Consider the following 21371-nt stretch of genomic DNA (forward strand, 5'->3'; position numbering starts at 1 on the left):
CAGAAGAAAAAGTTTATATACGTTTTCACTTCAATGGAAACTCTAATAAATATGAAAGTCCACACATTTCTTAAGAAGTCCTACTTTCTGTCTCCTGATGCTAAGATACTGCTAATATATTCTTTGACAGGAAGCTTGGGGCTTCTAGGATTTTGACCTCACGTGAAAATGAAATAACATGCATCTCTGCTCCCTTTTGTATACTGCCTTAAAGATAATTTGGGACTTACTCTGTCACCCAGGCTGGAGTGCACTAGTACAATCTTGGCTTACTGCAACCTCTGCCTCTGGGGGTTCAAGTGATTCTCGTGCCTCAGCCTCCCTGAGTAGCTGGGATTACAGGTATGCAGCGTGGGCCCAGGTGATTTTTTTGTATTTTTAGTAGAGACAGGGTTTCACCATGTTGGTCAGGCTGGTCTTGAACTCCTTACCTCAAGTGACCTGCCTGCCTCGGCCTCCCAAAGTGCTGAGATTGCAGGTGTGAACCACCGCATCCAGCCTAGCAAGGTGTTTCAGAATATACGTGGGAAACAAGCAAACAAAAAACAGTCTACAAAATAAAGCTTTGTTGTTCATCTATATGGTCCTCCCCTTGGACAGGGCTCGATTATCTCACTCATTTCTGCAAACATTTCCCAACTGAGAAATGGGCCACAACAAGTTGTCCTCTTATTGGGTGCAAAGACGTGCTGGCCAGAATTCATCTGGATGTCAAAGACAGAACACTGAGGTTAAAATGTCTTCAGAGACATCAGCATATTTCAATGATTTAAATTCTTATTTTCCAGACACTAAGAGTCCTTTTCTCCTTCATGATACTTCATTCCAGTTAAACTAGTTTCTGCCACATTAAAAGCAGGATCCCAAATGTGAATAAACTTAGAATAACTCAACTCTTGCGGCTTGCAAAAAGTAAGTAACAAAGATGTAGACATGCCAGGCTGGTGGCAGGCTATGTGTAAAACCTTTATGAGAGAGCTGGCAGCTGAAAAATCTGTCTAACAAATGAATTCTGGGTGTTTGGAGCAGCTGTGTTGTGTTGCTATTGGGAACATTCTCTGAGAATATGCATAATTATCTGGAACCCAATTTTAAATGCTAAGTCAGAAGATCTGAGGCATCGTGACATTAACTGACCTGCAAACTTCTGCAAACGAGAGCTAACTTGGATGAAATAGGTTAAAATTAAGCCAGATAACAGGAAACATGAATGGAAGTAAAATAAAGAAATATATATTCATTAGAATTACTTTTTTTTTTTCTTTGAGACAAAGTCTCACTCTGTCACCAGGCTAGAGTTTAGTGGTGCGATCTTGGCTCACTGCAACCTATGCCTCCCGGGTTCAAGCGATTCTCCTGCCTCAGCCTCCCAAGTAGCTGGGATTATAGGCACATGCCACCACGCCCAGCCGGTGTGTGTGTGTGTGTGTGTGTGTGTGTGTGTGTGTGTGTGTGTGTCTGGTAGAGACAGGGTTTCACCATTTTGGCCCGGATAGTCTTGATCTCTTGACTTTGTGATCCGCCCACCTCAGCCTCCCAAAGTGCTGGGATTACAGGCATGACAGAATTACATTTTTAAACTATGATTTGATGTTTGTACAGTGAATGTGAGTTGTCACAAAAGAGTTCAAAGTTTTTTTATAAAATAAACATCCCAGTTACTGAAGTGGCACAGTATGTGTATGGACTTCCCAGTCTTTGCCCAACTTCTCTTCTCTACGTGACCATTATTCCTGAGTGTGCTGAATTAGCTTAATGCAGCTCCCCCTCGTCCCTGCTTGCTGTTTTAGAAACTCTAAAGATTACAGTATCCTTGGTAGACACTAGCTTAAACACACACATGTGATATAAACGAAAGATGTGTGTCAAAGATAGGCAGATCAAATTATTACCTACTACTGTGTCCTTAAAGGCAGAAGCTAGAGAAGTCTGAAAAATGATACATAGTGAGGAGATATTATTCCTCTCACCATTATTATTTTTGTCTTCTCAGCATCTAGTCTGGTCTCCGGTAAGTGGGATGCTCAAGGGATGTAGAAAAAAATATGTCTGAAAAGGTCTCTGTATCAAAACTTAAAGAATATCTGGATTTTAAAAAAGATTTTATTACATTACTCTTCATTATTTAATAAATTCAGGGAGCTGTTTGTAACAAAAGCACAATTTTATGTTAGAATATTCCAGAAGCACCTATGTGTTTAGAATAGGCATGATTATCTGTAACATACCACAGACAAAGAGGAAGTATATCCTTTGGTTTTTTCTTATTTTTCTTTAATACAACGCTACTCTAGGATTAAATTTATATAAATCAACACTGGATATTTTAATTAAGACCTGGTCCACAGAAATAACCATATGTGGAATTGTACACAGAAATGGAAAATGTGTAGGAGGCTGACGTGGTACTGTGGTCAGGGCATCCGAATCTGGTCACCAGGTTGGTGGTGACCAGCTTTGCAAGTCACTGACTATCATGGATCCTCAGCTTCCACTTCTGGAAAATGGGTATATCACCCACCACTTAGACCAGCCTGACCAACATGGTGAAACCCCATCTCTACTAAAAATCCAAAAATTAGCCAGCCGTGGTGGTACATGCCTATAATCCCTGCTACTTAAGAGGCTGAGGCAGGAGAACTGCTTGAACCTGGGAGGCAGAGGTTGCAGTGAGCTGAGATTGCACCACCGTACTCCAGCTTGGGCGACACAGTGAGACTCTGTCTCAAGAAAAAAAAAAAAGACTTAAATGGAACAGCAAGTGGCAAAGGAATTTCAACTGTCAAATTATTATTAATGTCAATTTGTAAAATACATTTTGGCTGCACTATTATTTGTTAGGATTATTGTGGTGATTATATAAGAAAAATTAACTAGCTTCTCAAAACACTACAGAAGAGTGTAGAACTATAATTTTCCTTGGCTCTGATTGCTGTCATCTTAAATGTGATACAAAGGTCTCCATCTCACATGTAATACAAAACTATCAGTACCGGATACTAGTACCTTTGTTACAATTAAAGAGAAGTAATTACTCCATTCTTTGTTTTTGAATCAACATGCTTTAGAAAATAAGGAGTAAAATAAACTCAATTCTACTTAGTACCTTCTTGAGACAAAGAAAGTAAGTGGATTTTTGTAAGCCAGCCATCCTCTAGAGTGTTCCCCATTTCAAAGAAACAGACTATCTTCTAGTGATGTGTAAAGTAAGATACGAGCCATTTAGGAGTAGCGTGAAAATTAACAAGCCACAAACAATAGAAAAATACAATGCTATTACTAGGTAAATCCTGCAGCCCACAAATGATGACCACAAATACATGAGGAAGACAAGGTCTGCACCAAGCAGCGAGGAGCTCACTCTTCACCGTCATCTAAAATACCCAGGAGATACTTAGCAGAGACATGCCTTAAGGCAAAGACTATCATCTATGTGCTCAGAGTAGGGAACAGCGATGCAACAGGAAAAGCAGGAAGTGGAAAAAATAAGATGAAAACTCCAACTCTCTAGAGACATTCCAAACCCCCAGGCATGCAGAAAGCCAGCCGGGCCAGCCCTTAGCCCAGAGCTGACCTGGCAAAGCGCTGTGCTGCTGGCATGACCTTGATTCCAGCTTGCTCTAGCCTTTTGCGCTTTTGGATCTCAGCAGCATCTTTTTCTTCAGACTTGGGAGCTGGTGCCACCACAGCCCCGTCTGAAGAAGGGTACTCCTTACCACTGCCGTCGGGTAATTCACACCCACCATGGGAAGGCTTCCAACCAGGATTCATTTGGCCAACTGGGTCGTCTTCATCAGCAGACCCCACTTCACTCCCCTCTTCCTCTATCGTTTCAGGAAAGCTAGTGAGTTGGACAATATGGTTTACCAAACTAACAGACTGGGCTGGGGAGCACACCCCACGTCATCTCCCCGCTATTCTGATTTTCACTTTAGAAAAGGAAGTCATAGCACAAAATATGATCCTGAATGTGAAGAAAATTCAACGCACCATTTGTTAATTCAAACAATGCATCATACCCGCAACATTGAGAGTTATCCCAGACTTGATAATCAAAGGCAAAAACCTTTTCTGCTGCAAACGTAAAATTCATTAGTTTGTTCGGCAAACTAACAATTGTAATAAAATCTTTGTTCAATGGAAAGTAATAATACAGACAGACTAATGGAGAAGTTTATTTTATTATAAGCTTCTTGAAGGCAGGAACTCTGCCTTATTTGTTATTGGGTCCCCAGTGCCTAGTATATAGTAGATGTTCAACAAGTACTTGCTGAATAAATGAATAAATAAATACAAAAGCATAATCAGAGATTAAGGAAACCACTGTTTCTCTCAAGAGATGAGAAATCCATTGATTATGACAATTTCTACATGTGATTGTAAACCACATTCCATGCATTACGTGTTTGCATCACATATTTGAGCTTATATCAGATTAATTTAAGCCTAGATTTTTAAAACCTCTTTTTTCATAAAGATAGGAATCTTTCTACACCTAATCTGATAGGATTCGGAGTCAAGCAGTCGCTGCAGAAGGACACAGATGACAGATTTGCTCTCAATGTCCTATCAACAGAATTGGTTTCAGAAATCTGCTTATTTAGGCAAGTAGCTGCTGAATACCTATTGTGTGCCAGGCACTGTTCTAGGCACACTCACCAAGCTTCTATTTTCTCCTGACAGGCTCTCTCCAAAGATCTGTCCCACCCACCTCTGTCTAATCTTCCACCAAAGTTCTGAATTGGTCATTTAACCTCATTCCTGTCCAGGAGATGCAGTTTCCAAACCACTCATGCCCAAGCCAGTAAGAGGACAGCTGCACTCAGGCCTTACCTGAAGGGCCTCTCCCCACCCAGGGGGGAGGTGGCGGTACTCCAGCTCTTGCGGTATTCCTCACGCTCTACTTTCTTCTTTCTCAGAGGTGCAGGGACATAGGCCGTCTGATTGCTTTTGTTCGGGAGGTACTGGTTAAAAGGCACTACTGACTTCGGCTCACCATGGGAAGTCCGCCTTGCTGACATGTCATCCTTCTTCACATCTGGCAGCTTCCGATGAGGCAAGTCGGATTCAGAGTCACTTCCTCTCCCTGGGAAAGACAGGATGGGTGCTGAGAAAGTGTGTCAAGCTAGCAGAAAGTTCCCAATGTTAAGTACGCATTAGGGATGTGGTTCAATCTGTGGGTTCTGAGGATTCCTTCTTAAATCATTAAGTTAACAAATCAAAAGAATCCATGTAGATTACTCTACTCTGGGAAAAGAAGGGAAAAAAATCAGGAAAAAAACCCAACAAGGGCAAAATTTAAAAATACAGACATAAGCCTAACTGTATCTGAGAACTACAATTAGCAACACACCTTCAATAGGATTATATGCCTACTGAGATTCTGCTACTCTCAAAAGAAGAAAACAGAAATTAATCAATGAAGTTTTCACTGAGCACCTGCTGCATGTCTTACACTATGCCAGATACTCCGGCAAATAAAAATTATGAGACATTTTGACTTTGAGGCATCTTTAACCAACCCATAACATACCTAGAGAATTTAAGTAATAATCAAGAAGCCAAGAACAACAAGAATTCAGAAACATGATTGAGCTGGATTACACCAAGGGTTTGCCTTCCGGGAAGTGGTTCAGGTTGTTCCTCTGCTTGGGAGCTCTTCCTGGTTCCCACAGCTGGAGGTAATCTGTTCTTCCTGTGAACCCTATGCCCCCATGATCTTGTCTTTTCCTCTGGTGTATTCTACTTTCTAGCTTGTCCTTTGAGAATAAGAGCTTTATAGTTTTTATAGTTTTCATGCCATTGCCTTTGTACACAGTGGACATCCTTAGATTATCTGATGAATAAATGAGTTGGTTTGGCTTAGAGAGTGTTTTAGACAACACATGGGAATTCAATGTTCCCAACATCAGCCATTTGTTGGACAATAGACCCAATAATTATATTGTATTCTTGTTTCTTGAGTCCTATCTTATTAGATTTCTAGGATCTCTTGGAATGAAGTCAACATTCCAACAAAACTACTGTATAAGTAGCCGCCATTTCAATGCTGGTTGAAAACAATTAATCAATGAGAGCATTACAAGATCATTCAACTATGTTGGTGATAAATGAAATGTATACCTCTTTAGACTTAAGAAAAGAGCCTTGGCCAGGATTCATGTCTGTAATCCTGACACTTAGATAGGCCGAGGTGGGCAGATCACTTGAGGTCAAGAATTTGAGACCATCCTGGCCAACATGGTGAAACCTCATATCTACTAAAAATACAAAAATTAGCCAGGCGTGGTAGCACAGACTGGTAATCCCAGCTATTCAGGAAGCTGAGGAAGGAGAATTGCTTGAACCTTGGAGGCGGAGGTTGCAGTGAGCCGAGATTGCGCCACTGCACTCCAGCCTGGGCAACAGAGCGAGACTCTGTCTCAAAAAAAAAAGAAAAAAAAAATTAGAGCCTTACACTAAGAGCCAAGAGATGTGGCAGCCTGGTAGAGGGGTTGGTTAAGTGTTAAGCCAGAACCACTTCCTTTGGTCTTCTGCTCATTTGCATGTTACATCAGTACTTTAAGCCTCAGTTTCCCAATTTATAAAATGAGGATAATAATACCCCTACCTCACAGCTGTTGGAAGGACCAGATACATATAAAACTATTGGTGCAGTGCTTGGGTTAGACTAAGTGCTTAACAAATACTGGCTACTTTTTATGTCATAATAATTCTGGATCTGGCAGAAAGGAGCTGTGGGCTCCTAGGGTTGTCTCTAACATACTTGACTGTCCTTTTCTGTAAAATAGAAATAAAACAATTTGCCCTGAGGTTAAATGATATAATGGTTTTTAAAAGACTGTAAAACTTAAAAGCATTGACCGTAAACAAGTTGTTCATTGTTGCAGATGAAGTATTCAGTTTATGAATTATTCATGCCACATGCGTTCAGTCTTCCTTCTGAAGTTTTGACCATTTCATTACTTATCAGTACAGTATTTGATTCATAATTTAACTCCTTTCGACCCTGTCTTTAAACAAGTTTATCTGTCTCAGTATCACAGTGAAATGTTTAGTGTCCCCCGTGAATTGCTTCATAAACAAATACTAACACTACCTTACCTTGCTAAACTCTTACATTTGTTTCCCCATTTGATACTATCCTCATTTTATAAAGGTAGGAACAGAGGCTCAGTGAGACTGTAGGAACCCCTTCTGCAGGCTGCTTAGTGACAGCTCTGAAATTCTACTTTCTGTTCTCTTGACTCCCAAAGTTCTTTCCTCTGTGACACACCTGTCTTGGGAAAATGTCCTCTGATAAAAGTGTCCTGTGAGAAGTGCTGCGCTTTGTTGAACAAATAAAACAAAGGATTCTTCAATCAACTATGAAAGCTTAGTGATGGATTAGATTTGCCTCAGGTCCCTCAATTCTAAAATTCTATAATCTATGACCCTTATTTGTATATTATCTATACACACACATACATAGATAGATATCTATATATATTATCTATAATATACTGAGTGAAGGTCTCCAAATATGTTGTCTAACAACATAAGCAAATTACTTTTCCCTCACTTATTCTTTGGTGAATGTCTTAGACACTTCTAGAAATGCTAGCCTTGCGAATGCTCCAGGACAGAGTAGCTCAGTTGAAAGAAGTATAGGTTTATGGATTTAGAGACCAGGGTCTAAAATTTCAGCTCTACCACCTACCAGCTGTGTGGCCCTGGGAAACTTAAACCTTCTATACTTCAGGGTCCTCAGGGGATACATGAAGGTGATAATATAGGTATTACATGTTGTCACAAGGATTAAATGAGATGACAGAAAGCACCTAGGAAGTGACCGGCCCAGTATACCCTTGATAAATGTCAGAGTCTTCTTATTTAAGGCTGGCACCTCAAAAATTTTGACTTCACCTCTCCCTGTGAACATGGAAATTTACTAGGGTAGCTTCTCCATTTATGTCCAGAGTTAGGAAAATGGAATCTAGCATGTGTTGATGATATTCTTTTTTATCAAAGTCTGATTCTTCCTTTTCATGAGGCTACATTTCTCTCTCAGTAACTGAAGGTCTTTCTTTAACATATCTTTGCCATACACACCCCAACTGTTCGCTTTTTAATCTTCCTCTAGCACTTTGATTTATCTCATTGTTTCTCTCCCTCAGCATGTCTTTTATACAAAACATTAGACTGTTCATTTAACCTCATGCATCATATTTACAAAATATGTTCTTAATTCTAAAAACATCTGGGTGGAGGGTTTTGTTATTTCCTCTTCAATGAAGCCCATTAAGTGAACTCATAAGAGATGCTATTAATGGTGGGGGAGAAACTGGGCATCTGTCTAGCAAGACAGATTGGTTGAATCAATCCTGGGGATCTATAGCATCATAGCAGGTAGCTCTGTGTCCAACTCACAGAATCATGATGCCTCTCATGAGTATGGCTCCTGATTGTCTTTATTGAATGGATTAGTAGAAATAGATAATAATAAAATGAAAGATCTCTATATTAGCCCAATATAGAGTTGAAGAATTTCATAAGACAGACATTCCCTAACTGACTGTGAGTCCTAGGATATAAATTCTCAAGACTTAAAAAACAAGTTTCTTTTTTTTTCAAATTTGGAAGTGTTTATTAGGACTAGCAATCTTCTTAATTAGCGTCATTTTAAAAAACATAATATAAACTCTTATGAAACCCAACATCTATTTGGCTAAAATTATACCACATTTTAAACAGCAGATTAATAAATGTGTTGTTTTTCAAATCTCATTAGGTCTTGATTAGTTTACAAGAACCTAAGCCTTAAGGTATTGGGTTGACTGGTGAAATCTGTGAGTAAGAAGCTCTTCTATGGATGGTGTTTTGTGAAGCTCTAATTTCATGAGTTTTCTTTGGATGGAGAAAACATTCATAAAAACACTCTAGCTTACCAATTTTAATTGCTGCAAACCAAATTGTGTTCAGCACATATTAGTATAATATTATTAATCACCACCTCAAATCTCTTCAAGATGTGATTTGTTTAAACATTAAACCCCCTAAAGCTGGTAACAATAAATAAAAGATCTACATTGGCAGTTAAGAAAAAAACAGGATGAAGAAAATGCAATAACTTAAAACAACTAATCAAAATAATATGCATGAAAATCGTTTGGTTAAGGTATGTTTTGGAAAAGTAAATCTACTCTTTGGTTATGATAAAGCTCACTTAGATCGTGAACCTGGTATTTAACTTCTAACAGTGTGGGGGACGCTTAAGATGTCATATAACATTTTAGAAATGCTTTGCAAAAGGCTCACAATGCACCCTGGAATTCTTCAGGAGTCACATACTATGTGGCCCAAGGCTAAACTATTTGTTGGAAAGTTTAAGTCCGAAACAAAAGCATTAGTTCAGTCATTCCAGAATAAAATATCTATTAGGCAAAGAGAAAGAAGTGTGGGTAAACTAAGCTTAAGAGCATAGATTTTGCATTCACACTTCTTGAAGCTAACACTGTTATGCTACTTTCTGACAGTGATTTTTTTGTAACTTGTAAATATTGAGATGATTACTTAACTCCTCAAAGGCTCATCTGTAAAGCAAGGATAAGTAGTGCCTCACAACTCTGTGGGCGTGCTGAATGAGACACTGAGTGAGCATCTCTAAGATCTCAGCTGACGACTAAATGAGACACTGTGTGCCAAGGAATTAACTTAGATCCTGGACACATTAAATAGTCAAGTATTTTAGTAACAGAATTTTATAGTTGGAAGGGATCTTTTAGCTACAAAAGATAATTCTGATCTCAGAGTAGGCTTAAGATATAATAGCTAGATATAGTAGCATCAACAAGCAATACATTAAAAAAAAAAGAAACACTTTAAAAATTCCCACCAGCCCTCATGTTTTCCACAAGTTTATATATGTAGAATATGTAGAACCAAACCATTTTTCCTGCTAAAAGTACAAAGGTACAAGATAAGTAAGACAAACAGCTTCTGAAAAATAGGCATTACATGTATATCGAGTTACATGATTACACATTTCTTGTAAAGAAAAATGATCATCTCTTCCAAGCGATATAAAACCCATAGCGTTTAAATCAATCCCAGCTTCAGCACGAGGAGGCAGCCTGGCTTGTGCACTATACGTTAACGGCCACCTGCATCATGCGAGATATACCAGTCAGGTATCATAAGCATCAAACAGATTGCCAAAAACCATGCCAATTAAAGTTGCACAATCCCAGGCTTCAGAACTTTCCTAAGTGTGTGCAGTTCATTTCCAGTTTACTGGAAGTTGATCCATTTTCACTTATATAGTTGGTACTCACTCAAACATTTCCTTTCCTCATGCCCAGAGTACATAAACCTCCAGCACACTTTATGAGCTAATGGTCTGCACAGTGTCTTGATTCACTGAGACCAAGGGAGGAATGATGTAACACATTTTCCAATAGAAGATATGCTCACTGAGGCAGTGCTCAAATAAACTCCTGGCAAAGCCAACCAAAATTCTAAGGACCATGAAAAACAACATTCAAAGACTTTTTTCCTGCCAGTTTATAGAATTACTAGGTTCCAGCAAGGTGGATATGGAGTCTGCTTTCCCATCCCTCTGCCAGCCACAGTGCAGCCCTGCAAATGTTTAATTCCAAGATGGATAGATTATTAAGACTCCAACCTACCATCACTGCTTCCCCTGAGGACTACATCTGGTGAAGGCGTCTGCCGAGAACGAGAGCCAAAGGAATCTAGGCTGTCGAAGGAATCATCTCTGCCGTGGCGAGGAGGAGAGAGCGAGTCGCTGCGCTCAGAATCCCAGCAGTCGATGTAGCCACTGTCTCGGATACTGCGTTTAGGACTCTCAATGTCATCAGTCTCCTGTCCAAAAAGAAAATGAAAAGGTTACAGGCATTACTGCATTCTAGCCTACAGTATCAGGGACATGGGTCTCCGGGGGGGTCTCCAAAAAATAAAGCCCTGCATATCACATCAGCATGGAAAGATTGTGGTAACCAGTTATAGGATCAATCACCATCGAAAAGTCATCACTCTGTTCCTCAAGCCTCCTCTGCTGCAACTTTCCCAATCAGAAAATCATGCACAACATTTCAGAAAAGAAATTCCCAAATAACTCATACTCCCTAAGGTTTAAAAAAAAAAAGAGTAGAGAAAGAATTAGAAAAAAGGATTATAAAGTTTGGATTCACAACAGTACAATGATAGTTCAAAACAGAAACAAAAAAAAGGCCAAAACCTTAACCTTGACTTGTCTTTCGGAACCCATGACTGCATGTCTGTCCTGGGAGTGAGCCCCTGGTTTAGCTGTGCACTTTTTGCTCCTGTTTATGCTGTCTGGCAAATGCAGGCAGCATTTGTTTCTGCAGCAGAATCAGTTCTGTAAAATCCTGGAGCAGCACGCATTCATCTCCTGCTACCTTGAAGGGAAATTCCTGCTCTGAAAAGGAGCTGCCTTTCTGAGGCAAAAAGTTAAAAAAAAAAAAAAAAAAGGCAATGAAAAATATGCAAAACGCTTTTCCTGATGCCTCAGAAGAATCCAGGCATGCTCTCGCTCTAGGCCAGCTCTTGGCGCTGGGGGAGCTGAAAGCACTTGTGGCTGACCCACATGTTCAGAGCAGGGAGAACAATGGCTGTCTTTGACAGCCTGTGATTATAAATTCTTTCCAGCACAAGCAGCACATACTAAAACACTGAAACTCCAGCAGAAGAAAGGTCAGTCAAAGCCATCCTCACCCTCGTATTATAATAAAAGCCTTGTTCCCGCCAGTGTCTTAGCATTAATTACAATAGTCCAGGCTGACTAAAACAAAAATAACTCCGGTCACTCAAAGATAAACCTCAATTTAATATCCTCTGGACTGTCACTTAAAATTAGGGACTGTGCACAACACTGGCAGAGAGGCATGTTCTCATTGGCAAAGACTGGAATGCCACACTAGATTTCCTGGGATGCTCATGAAAGTCCCCTCCACATTCCCAACATAAAGTAAAAATAAATATTCTTCATGTTAGCAGTTTTGGAAATTGGTCTAAACTGTCTAGGATGCCCATGGGAGCCAGTGCCTTTGCAGGAAGTGCCTTTGCTTGCTGCTTCTATCAATTATATCCAGAGCTTCTGACATACTCTGCAGCAGGAGGCCCTTTACCGGGGACAGAGTGGCTGTAATTTGCAAGACATACACAGCTTTGCATCAAGAGAAGGAAGTAGGCAAGAGGACAAGAGCAGGACTGAGAGGAGCACTCTGCAGCCTCCAGACAGAGGATTGATTAATACCCCTGAAAAATAGGTTGTCAAATGGCCTGGGTGAGTAGACGTGGAATGACCTTCCAGAGGAAGGCAGAAATTCCAGTTATGGAAATTAAGGTAGCTTACTTATAGGTCAAAAGTTAACCAGGACATGAACAAAAGCCAGGCCTGACTAGCTGGAAAAGGAAGAACTCATGACTCACTGAAAATTATAGACCCAAATTGGATATGGTTTCATATTCAATATCTTTGGAAATGCAAGTAATTATCTTGGGTTATTTACCAGCTGAGAATCGGCCAAATAGTGAAAACACAAAGGTCACTTTTATTGAACACTTATTATGTGTCTGTGGCTATACTTGATGCTTTCTGCATGATATGTTATTTAATCCTCACAACCACGCGTCCTACAATGTGGTTAGCATTATCCCTATTTTACAGAAGAGAAAAATAAGAATCAGAGAGGTTAAGTAACTTGACTGAGGTCACACAGTTAGCGGCAAAGCTGTGATTCCAACCCAGAACTCTGTCTCCAAATCCCAAATGGTATACCTGAAAATATTTGATCATCTTTTGTATAGTTACAGTTCCATCATCAGCATCTTCTCATCCACTATTAGACACTTACGACCCCCTTATTCTGTAGCTGATACTAACCTCAATTATGTTCCTCAGCTGAATGCTGTTATGCCTAGATCACAAAACTATAAATACAGTTATGTGTTGGTGAATGACAGGGATACATCATTAGGTGATTTCACTGTTGTGCAAACATCATAGTGTGTACTCACACAAACCTAGATGCCAGATCCTACTACACACCTAGGCTGTTTGTACAGCCTATTGTTCCTGTGCTTCAAACCTGTACAGCAAGTGACTGTACTGAATACTGTAGGTAATCGCAACACAATGCTAAGTATTTGTGCATCACATACCTAAACATAGAAAAGATACAGTAAAAATGTGCTACAGATGGAGTCTCTCCATTCTCCAAATGCTTGGGACCAAAAGTGTTCAGGATTTCTGACTTATTTAGATTTGGAAATATCTGCAATATACAGGTCAGCATCATCCCAAATCTGAAAATCCAAAATCAAACATTCCAGTGAGCACTTCCTTTCAGAGTCACATCTTTGCTCCAAAGTTTTGGATTTTGGAACATTTCAGATTTCAGATTTTCAGATTAGGGATACTCAACCTGCATTATAATTTTCTAGGACCACTCTCATATATGCTGTCCACTATTAACTGAAACATTGTTATATGGAGCACGATTAGTGCAAAGGAGAGGGGATTTAGCGTAATGGTTAAGAGAATGATCTCTGAATCCCAATGGCTGGGTTTAAATACTGGCTCCACCCCTTCCCAGCTGTGTGACCTTAGGCAAGTTATTCCATTTCTCCAGACCTCAGTTTTCTCATCCATAAAATGGGGCTAATGATTGTGCCTATCTCACAGAGTTGCTGGAAGGATTAAATGGGTTCATATACGGAAAGTGTTCAGAAAAATGCCTATTACAGAACAAGTACTCTAAAAGTATCAGCTATAGTTGTAATTACTACAATTTATTCACTCAAATAGGTAAATTTCAATATATACAAATCGTAAGACATTTATAAATATAGCTAGGGACATAACTTTACACACATTCTGATACTCCTCTATCTCTTTCTTCATTTCTATCCCATATCTAGATGTCTTAAGCCTAATTTCCCATCAGGAAAGGCAGACTCTCAGGGAGCCAGACCGCCGGTCACATCTGGAAATTACACAACTACAAGCTCCTTGGCACAGCATTACACAACTGGGCTTTCACGAAAATAATATCAGAAAGGCTCCCCACATATCTTCTCCACCCTCACCCGACAAACCACAGGATAAGAAAGGAAAAAGTCAACATGCCTCTTGGAGCGTTAGCTGCTTTCTCACAGCTAGTTATGGGAAGGAAAAACAGAAAGGCTGCTATGTTCGTGGCTGTGTAGAAGGCCAAGAATCAAACCCTGGACCAAGTGCAAGAGCTGGGAGCTGAATGGCATGGCCAGTTTGAAAAGTAAAAACCAGGCCACCAGTGACTGTCCTTGGCCAAGCTCATTCCCTAGGAAGCTCAGGGTGAAGTGAGAGGCTGGCTCTGCAGCCAGAAATAAAAATGTGGCTATCAGTTGGATGGACAATCCTTTGGTTGCCATCAAGTCAGCAGATCTCATTTTTTTGGTCACTTAAAGCGAAACTTCTGAGGGTGAGTAGAAGATATAATCTGACATGGAAACTAGCACATCTACATTCTCCTTTCTTGGGCTCTAATTAACAGTCTCTGCTTTTCATCTAGAAGCTCAGTCTCTCGTGCTAACTGCTACTGAGTTACTCTAGTAACAGTATGTTAATGAAGAAGTGAGAACTATCAGCTTCATAAAATTTTGGGATTATTTTACTCTTCTTCTTCTTCCCATCCCCCTTTCTCGGACATAGCAAGAACCAGCTAGGATTGGTGGATGACTTCACAGTTTCTGAGACACTCCAGATACCTCTCTTTTACCACTGACCATTTTCTGATCCATTTGTGATTTGTAAGGTGGCTTAATTGGCTCTAGAGGGCTTTAGGTTTCTACTTTTCCAGCCTGCTCAGCCACTTTCCACCCATCACCCTCTGGTTGTGGAAGCTGTTCATTCCACAAATGTTTACTGAACAGCTTCTGTGTGACAGGCACTGTTCTAGTCCACAACATTCCACAAAAATCAACAAATACCCTGTCCTCATGGTCCTTAAGTTCCAGGAGAGAAGACAAAACATAAACAGAAAAACACAAATGAATACAAAGTTGGATAATAAGTATCATGAAAAAAAATAAGGTGTGTTGAGGGACTAGAAGTTGAGATGGTTGCTCTTTAAGGCAGAAGTCTTGCATCTGTTTGCTTACCATGCTCCCTCCATCTTTCCCTTTCTTCCTGTAATGCCCCTCACCCCCGAAACAGGAATAGGCTGTGCCAGTCATGGTATCACTTCCCTCTGATCACAGTGACTGCTTCAGGAATAAGGTCCACACTGGGCCAGGGTACATTACTAGGAATTTTACACCTGGGGCCAGGGGTAAGAATTCCCTTGGTTTTCTGGGCAAGGAGCTAGAAACAAGTAATCCTGGGGATGATATTGGCCATGTTCCCTGTTATAAGGGAATGTTTGCCTATATGAGGAAGGAATGAGTTTAAGGAGAGATAAGAAGAGATGAGAGAAAGATTCTGAGATCTCAAGAGCCACCCTAGTCCCCATGGGTGTCCCTTCAATCTTAATATTCTTGTAGTAAATCCTCTTTGTTCTGCTGACGTGCCCCTTCCTGTGGAAGGACTCTTTGACATATCTGATCTCAGTGAAAGGACACTATTACTATGATTTTGGAGACCCTTTTAAAAAAATCCAGCAACAGCAGCAATCTATGACATGCCATACTTTATGTCTAGGCTTTGCCTGGGTCACCTTTACTACAGAACTTAACAGGCTGCACCCTAGTGACTCATTTTTATGCCCATTTCACCCACTAGAAAAATGAATATAAAAACTTGTGGATAATCTCCTTTGCGAAATAAAAAAAATCTGATTTCCAATTTATTTCAGCCTGCCTATGTGCAGAAGAGATTACAGTTATCCCTTAATATCTGCTTTCCTAGTAAACATGCCTACAGATTTTAGCTGAAATAAAGTCTACTTTTCCCAAGTCCTTGCTTGCAGCTAGGTATGGGTACATAACCAAGTACAAGTCTGTAGATGGAAGTATATGTGTAGTGTGTAATTTTCCAGAGGTGTGTTTAAAGGGAGGGCATGGAACCTCCTCCCTGCCAATCCTCCTTTCTCTTAGCTGAATCCGAACGTGATGGCTAAAGCCTGAACAGCCATCTTGGATCAGCAGGTGTAGAGGCATGGGTTGAGGATGTCGGTGCAAAAAGACCAAGAAGTTTGGGCCTTCTGCTGTTGAAAAGACATGGAAGCCCACATCAGCCCTGGGCTACTCATGTTCACATCTTGTTTATGTGAATTAGAAACAGAATTTTTATCTTATCTGTTATTTTGAGGCTTTTCATTTCCCAGCTGAACCCGATTATAACTGAGAAAATGAGATTATATATATTACAGATAAAATTAGTATTTCCAGGTGCCTTGAATAGACCAGTGAGGTTCAAGTCGTTTTCTCTCTAGATGGCGGTATGGCAGTATCATGCCTGGCCATTTTTGCTGAGAGTCGTGCTTTGTCCAGGGATACTACCTGCTCCATCATGTCCTGCGATGTTATCTACATTCAACAAAAAGGCTAAAGCTGTTAATAATAGGTTGTTTTATGGCAGTTGAAGAAACTGATTGTAGAAAGAAAAGCTAAGAGAGTTGCAGAAACCAGTAGCTGCTCAGATTCTACAGATGCTGGACTAGCAGTAAGAAATGTCAATAATGAGAATAAATTAGATTCTAACAAAATCTAGCGGGGGAACTGTGAGGCAGAACTCGATGACCCATCTATTATTATTCAAGTTCAAATTTAATATAAAAACAATAAACATTTAGACTTCTCAAATCCAGATGAATGTTAAATGAGAAATTAAAGAGCAAATAAGAGGTGAGACTGAGAAGCAATGAGTTGTGCTTCATTGTGTGTGTTTATTTTATTTTTAAAGGAATTTAGCTTAAAGTACTTTGTGTATGTGCATTACTTCTAATATGAAAGCTTTGTCCATTTATAAATGTGTGAGCCAGACTGGCCTTAGCCAAATGTGAACTATCAGAACCATTAGCTTTAAGGAAAGGAAAATAAATGTTTAGAAAATTGGAACCAATTCTTGCTTTCAGTGTTAAAAGAAAAATTTCAAGGAACTGAATGTTTCTCAATGAAGTCTCATTAGTTCATTTATTTTTATGCTAGAGAAATGAGGAAGAGTAAGGCCTCAATTATTTATCCTCTAATGTGAACCTTATCCAAAATGCGTGGAGAGGCCAGGTACGGTGGCTAACACTTGTAATCCCAGCATTTTGGGAGGCCAAGGTGGGCAGATCTAGGAGTTCAAGACCATCCTGACCAACATGGATGAAATTCTGTCTCCACTAAAACTACATAAATTAGCCAGGCATGGTGGTGGCCACTTGTAATTCCAGCTACTTGGGAGGCTGAGGCAGGAGAATCACTTAAACCTGGGAGGCAGACATTGCAGTGAGCTGAGATTGCGCCACTGCACTTCAGCCTGGGTGACACAGCAAGACTCCATCTCAAAAAACAAAACAAAAAAATGCATGGAGGCTGATTACAAATAACCCTTACCTGTTCACTAAGGCAGGTTAGGAGGGCCTCTCCTGGGTAATACTATGTACTAGTCATTTGTATGAATTATGTATATTGACGGACCTTCAGATGAAATATTCAGGCAAGTACACATGAAACATCCGACTATTTCCTTGACAAATCCCTACCTTAGGTCAGTCGTTTCTATACTCAAAGAAACAAATTAAGCGCTTAATAAAATGTTTTCCAAATTTCTATGTCATTCAAAAACAGTGGCCATGACATGTGCATGTTAGAGAAGAATGCTTTTAACGTATCCCAGCTTGTCCAGGGTGTATGTCAAGGTAAGCACTTGGCTCAAGTTCCCTAATGCACACCAAGGCCCCAGTGGGTGAGCAAAATGCCCTTTAGGACAAAAGCGCAGAGCAAGTCTTCATTTGTGCATAATACCGCAGTGTTTAATTCAAGCATTATTTCCCCAAGAAAACAAGCACTGAGCTCCTTGGCATACGAAGGCATATACTGACAGACTGAATTTGCTCTTTCAAAATTAAAAGTTGGATGGAGTTCAGAACTCCAGTTCTCTGAAGGGTATGAAAGTTCAGGTAGGCGTGAGATGCATGAGGCTAAGACGTCATTGGTAAGATAAGTTTCCTTGAGTGCATATCTTTGGCCCATACCATTCCACAACCCAGTACTCTAGTAATCTTAAAAACAAGCGAATGTGCATGATCTGCACATGTATCCCAGAACTTCAAGTATTAAAACAAAAACAAAACAAGCAAACATGTGGCTTTCCCACCTTGTCGAATGCTGATGGGATAAAGAAGAAAAGCCGTTACCTTTCGCATCTGAGCCAACAATCCTTCAAACTCCTTCAGGTTTAGTGTCGTTCCGCTGTAGGATGTGCAGCTGTTTGCTGCTTTTCCCAGCCAGTAAATGGTAACTAATACCTATGGACCAAAACACACGAGAGCAGATTTTTCCCTCAAGAATGACATTTAAACTAGGGAGTCAATAATGCTCCACTAACAGGAAGGCAGGAAGGAAAGACCTGATTTACACTGATTTTAAAAAACCACCACCCATGAGGTATCCATTAAATGTAAAATCATTTTAATAAGAACCCAATGCCATGTCAGTCAATACAAACATGGTTCAGTAGTTAAAACAATTCCAGTGTTAGGGAAAGTTAGTCTGTGAGGAAATTATCTCTAAGACAACAAGAAGGAAAAATAAATCCGCCAACATTATTTTTATGTAGTGAAGGTTTCACAATTAGGCAGCAACATTTTTCAGAAATGCTTTGGGATCTTTACCCAGAGAAGCAATGAAAGAGACTGTCAATTCCTTTTGAGAAAGGTGCTTTGAAGGCTCATAATTTCTACTTGTGGGCACAGAGGTTCTGCTAAAGCCAATGGCAAAAAAAAAAAAAAAAAAATCCCAAACAAGTGATGAAGGTTAATTAGTGGTTCCCAGCACAGGATCAACACAATGTATCTAATTAAAGTGGAAAGAAAGCAATGTCATGAAAAATATGATCCACAGATACCTAGCTTTGGGGTATAGTTAGAGTCCCATTAATCTGAGATGGGAAATTTTGAGCCTTGACAAGCTAGCTACCAATTAAACAACCTTGGATAGTTAAGAATGTCTATGAATATTCAGTGGTCTGAAGCTATGGTCCCAGGTTAATTTTGTTCTGCATCCACAAAAGCAAATCCTCTTTACATTCACTTCCCATGAAACCCAGCAGGAGTCAGCTGAAGATGAGCTCTCTCAAACTGAATTACATGGATCTGAGGCCTGTGTAAAAGCTAAGATGAGTATTTTCTTTTCACATTCTGTCTTATTGCCTCAGCCAGGCTGGGAAGTATTTATTGTGACTCCTGCTTGGTAGCCAGAAAATGCTTTGGACAACATGATACAGTTACATGAGTCCAGCTGGCAACAGACCCAAAATACAGTTATGTGCATTGATGCTAAGAGGTGATTCTGTTTTCTACCTCTGTGAGAAAATTTTACTTCATGAATTCCTCGAAACTTCCAGAACATCTTTTTAAACTGACTGCTTACAAATACATTTCCAGAGATTCCAAATGTCAGGACATTAACTAGGACCTAATGTGTGCTAAGAGTATAAGCTTATCTTAAAAGATATAATGGGAGAATGGAAAATAGACTGTGTTGTATTTTAGGTTAAAGGTTTTCTGATTTGTTTAAAATTTTATGATGAAAAATGCCATATACCTCTAGTTTTACAGAGAAGGTAAAAGAAGGTAAGAATAAAAATGTTAATCGAATGTAAGAGCATCTGGGGAAATTTTTTTAAAAGAAGTTTCATCCAATTTTAAAATTTTAGATGCACATGGTCACTTCTTTCATTCCTCAATCTAAACTGAAAATAAAACAGCACTAACATACTTGCCTTTTGAAAATAAGATCTACAAAAAGTTGATTTTGGCAAGTACTAATAAGAGTGCAAAAGATTAGGAGAACAAAATACAGAGTATAGGCCCGTGGTAGTCAACACTGTTCATATCATGCTGATCTTACCCTACAACAACTTGCCCAACTGCTTAATTTAATAATCCCATCTGTGCCTACAAATGGAAAGGGGCTAATGTAAGTGTTGAGCCTGATCATTTTGTATTTAAGAAACTGAATCAGAAACAGAGCAAAAGCTTTCACTTGTTTATTTCTGGATTGAACACTTACCTAAATAAAGAGAACCACCACCACTCTAGCCCAACGCATACACAATTTACTATCTTTATTTCTATCATGGTCATTAATTATTCTATCAAATACACATACACTTTTTTCTAAGGACTTTTATCAGCAAGACATATGAGAAGCATTGAATTTAGCTAAATTTTACACTTGAACCACCAAAGATACAAGTTTGGAAGTTACAACACTTACATTTTTCAGCTTCCTACTATAATCAAGGCTCCTAGTCAAAGAAAGGGAAAAGGAAATATTGTCAGAACAGCAGATTCTATATTGTGATCTTTCCTTAAACACCACTAAGATGTTCTTGAAGCTAACATATATAATGAAATCAGAAGAATGTATTATTTTTTAAGGCTTAAGTTTCGTTATTTTGGGCACTGAATAAAATTACTTAGAAAACAAAATGTAGAAGGACAATATAGGTGGGATTAAAGTTCCATAGTACACTATGACAAGATGATGCTTTATAACATCTGGAAACTGAAGAAGTCCGATTCAAACCAGGAATGTTCATAGTTGTGTTCTCAAAAGATTAACCATTGAAGATTCTGCCTTGATTTGAGACCACTGTCAAACTGAAATCTGACTGCACCTCCAAAATCTTCGTGCAAGTATTTTTAACACAGGTCTGAAAATATGTGTACAAGAAGAAATCCTACCCAAATATTTGTTCTTTTCTGCTCTGGATATAAATTAGCACTGAGAGTAAGCCACAAGCAGGAAAATATGCTTGTTATGTTCAAATATACACACATGCATGCTCAAATATCCACCCGTGTCTACTCTCTAACTATAAACAAGAAAGTTACTTTGAAATATTCATACAATGAAATATAAAGAGTTCCTGCAAACTTATTTCCAAGTTTTTTTTAACATGTCAACAAATAAACACCAGAAAAAAACAGACTCTGCATTTCTTTTTTTCACAGTAACTTCAGTGATAGGGAGGGAGAGTAAGCCAATGGTATAACCCAGTCAAGAATTCCTTAAAGTATTTAGACTCTGATTACATCATTGCAGCATATTCTGACCTAAAGCGAACAATTTTAAGTCCACTGAAATGTGAAGAAATAGAAAACAAGGTAGTATGCCATGGAAATAAACCCATCAACAAGGACTTAGATTCAAAG

General features: G+C 39.4%; 1 protein-coding gene across 36 annotated transcripts in view; it reads right to left on the bottom strand.

Moving 5' to 3' along the window:
• Nucleotides 1-21371, bottom strand: part of LIMCH1 (LIM and calponin homology domains 1) — a 349321-nt gene that overhangs the window by 76660 nt on the left and 251290 nt on the right. For 21 of the 36 annotated variants that reach the window (XM_078367286.1, XM_078367284.1, XM_078367282.1 and 18 more), the window contains 5 exons: nucleotides 20431-20461; nucleotides 18348-18458; nucleotides 10668-10863; nucleotides 4834-5086; nucleotides 3575-3841 (listed from right to left, as the gene is read on the bottom strand). In XM_078367286.1, coding sequence (XP_078223412.1) covers nucleotides 3575-3841; nucleotides 4834-5086; nucleotides 10668-10863; nucleotides 18348-18356 — 725 coding nt within the window. In that variant the 5' untranslated portion in view covers nucleotides 18357-18458; nucleotides 20431-20461. Of the gene's footprint in view, nucleotides 1-3574; nucleotides 3842-4833; nucleotides 5087-10667; nucleotides 10864-11245; nucleotides 11443-18347; nucleotides 18459-20430; nucleotides 20462-21371 lie in introns of those variants that run through there. The other 15 variants (XM_078367290.1, XM_008993431.5, XM_008993430.5 and 12 more) reach the window with 3 other exon arrangements.

This window comes from Callithrix jacchus, chromosome 3 (genome assembly GCF_049354715.1).
Source record: "Callithrix jacchus isolate 240 chromosome 3, calJac240_pri, whole genome shotgun sequence".
Classification (NCBI taxonomy): Eukaryota; Metazoa; Chordata; class Mammalia; order Primates; family Cebidae; genus Callithrix; species Callithrix jacchus.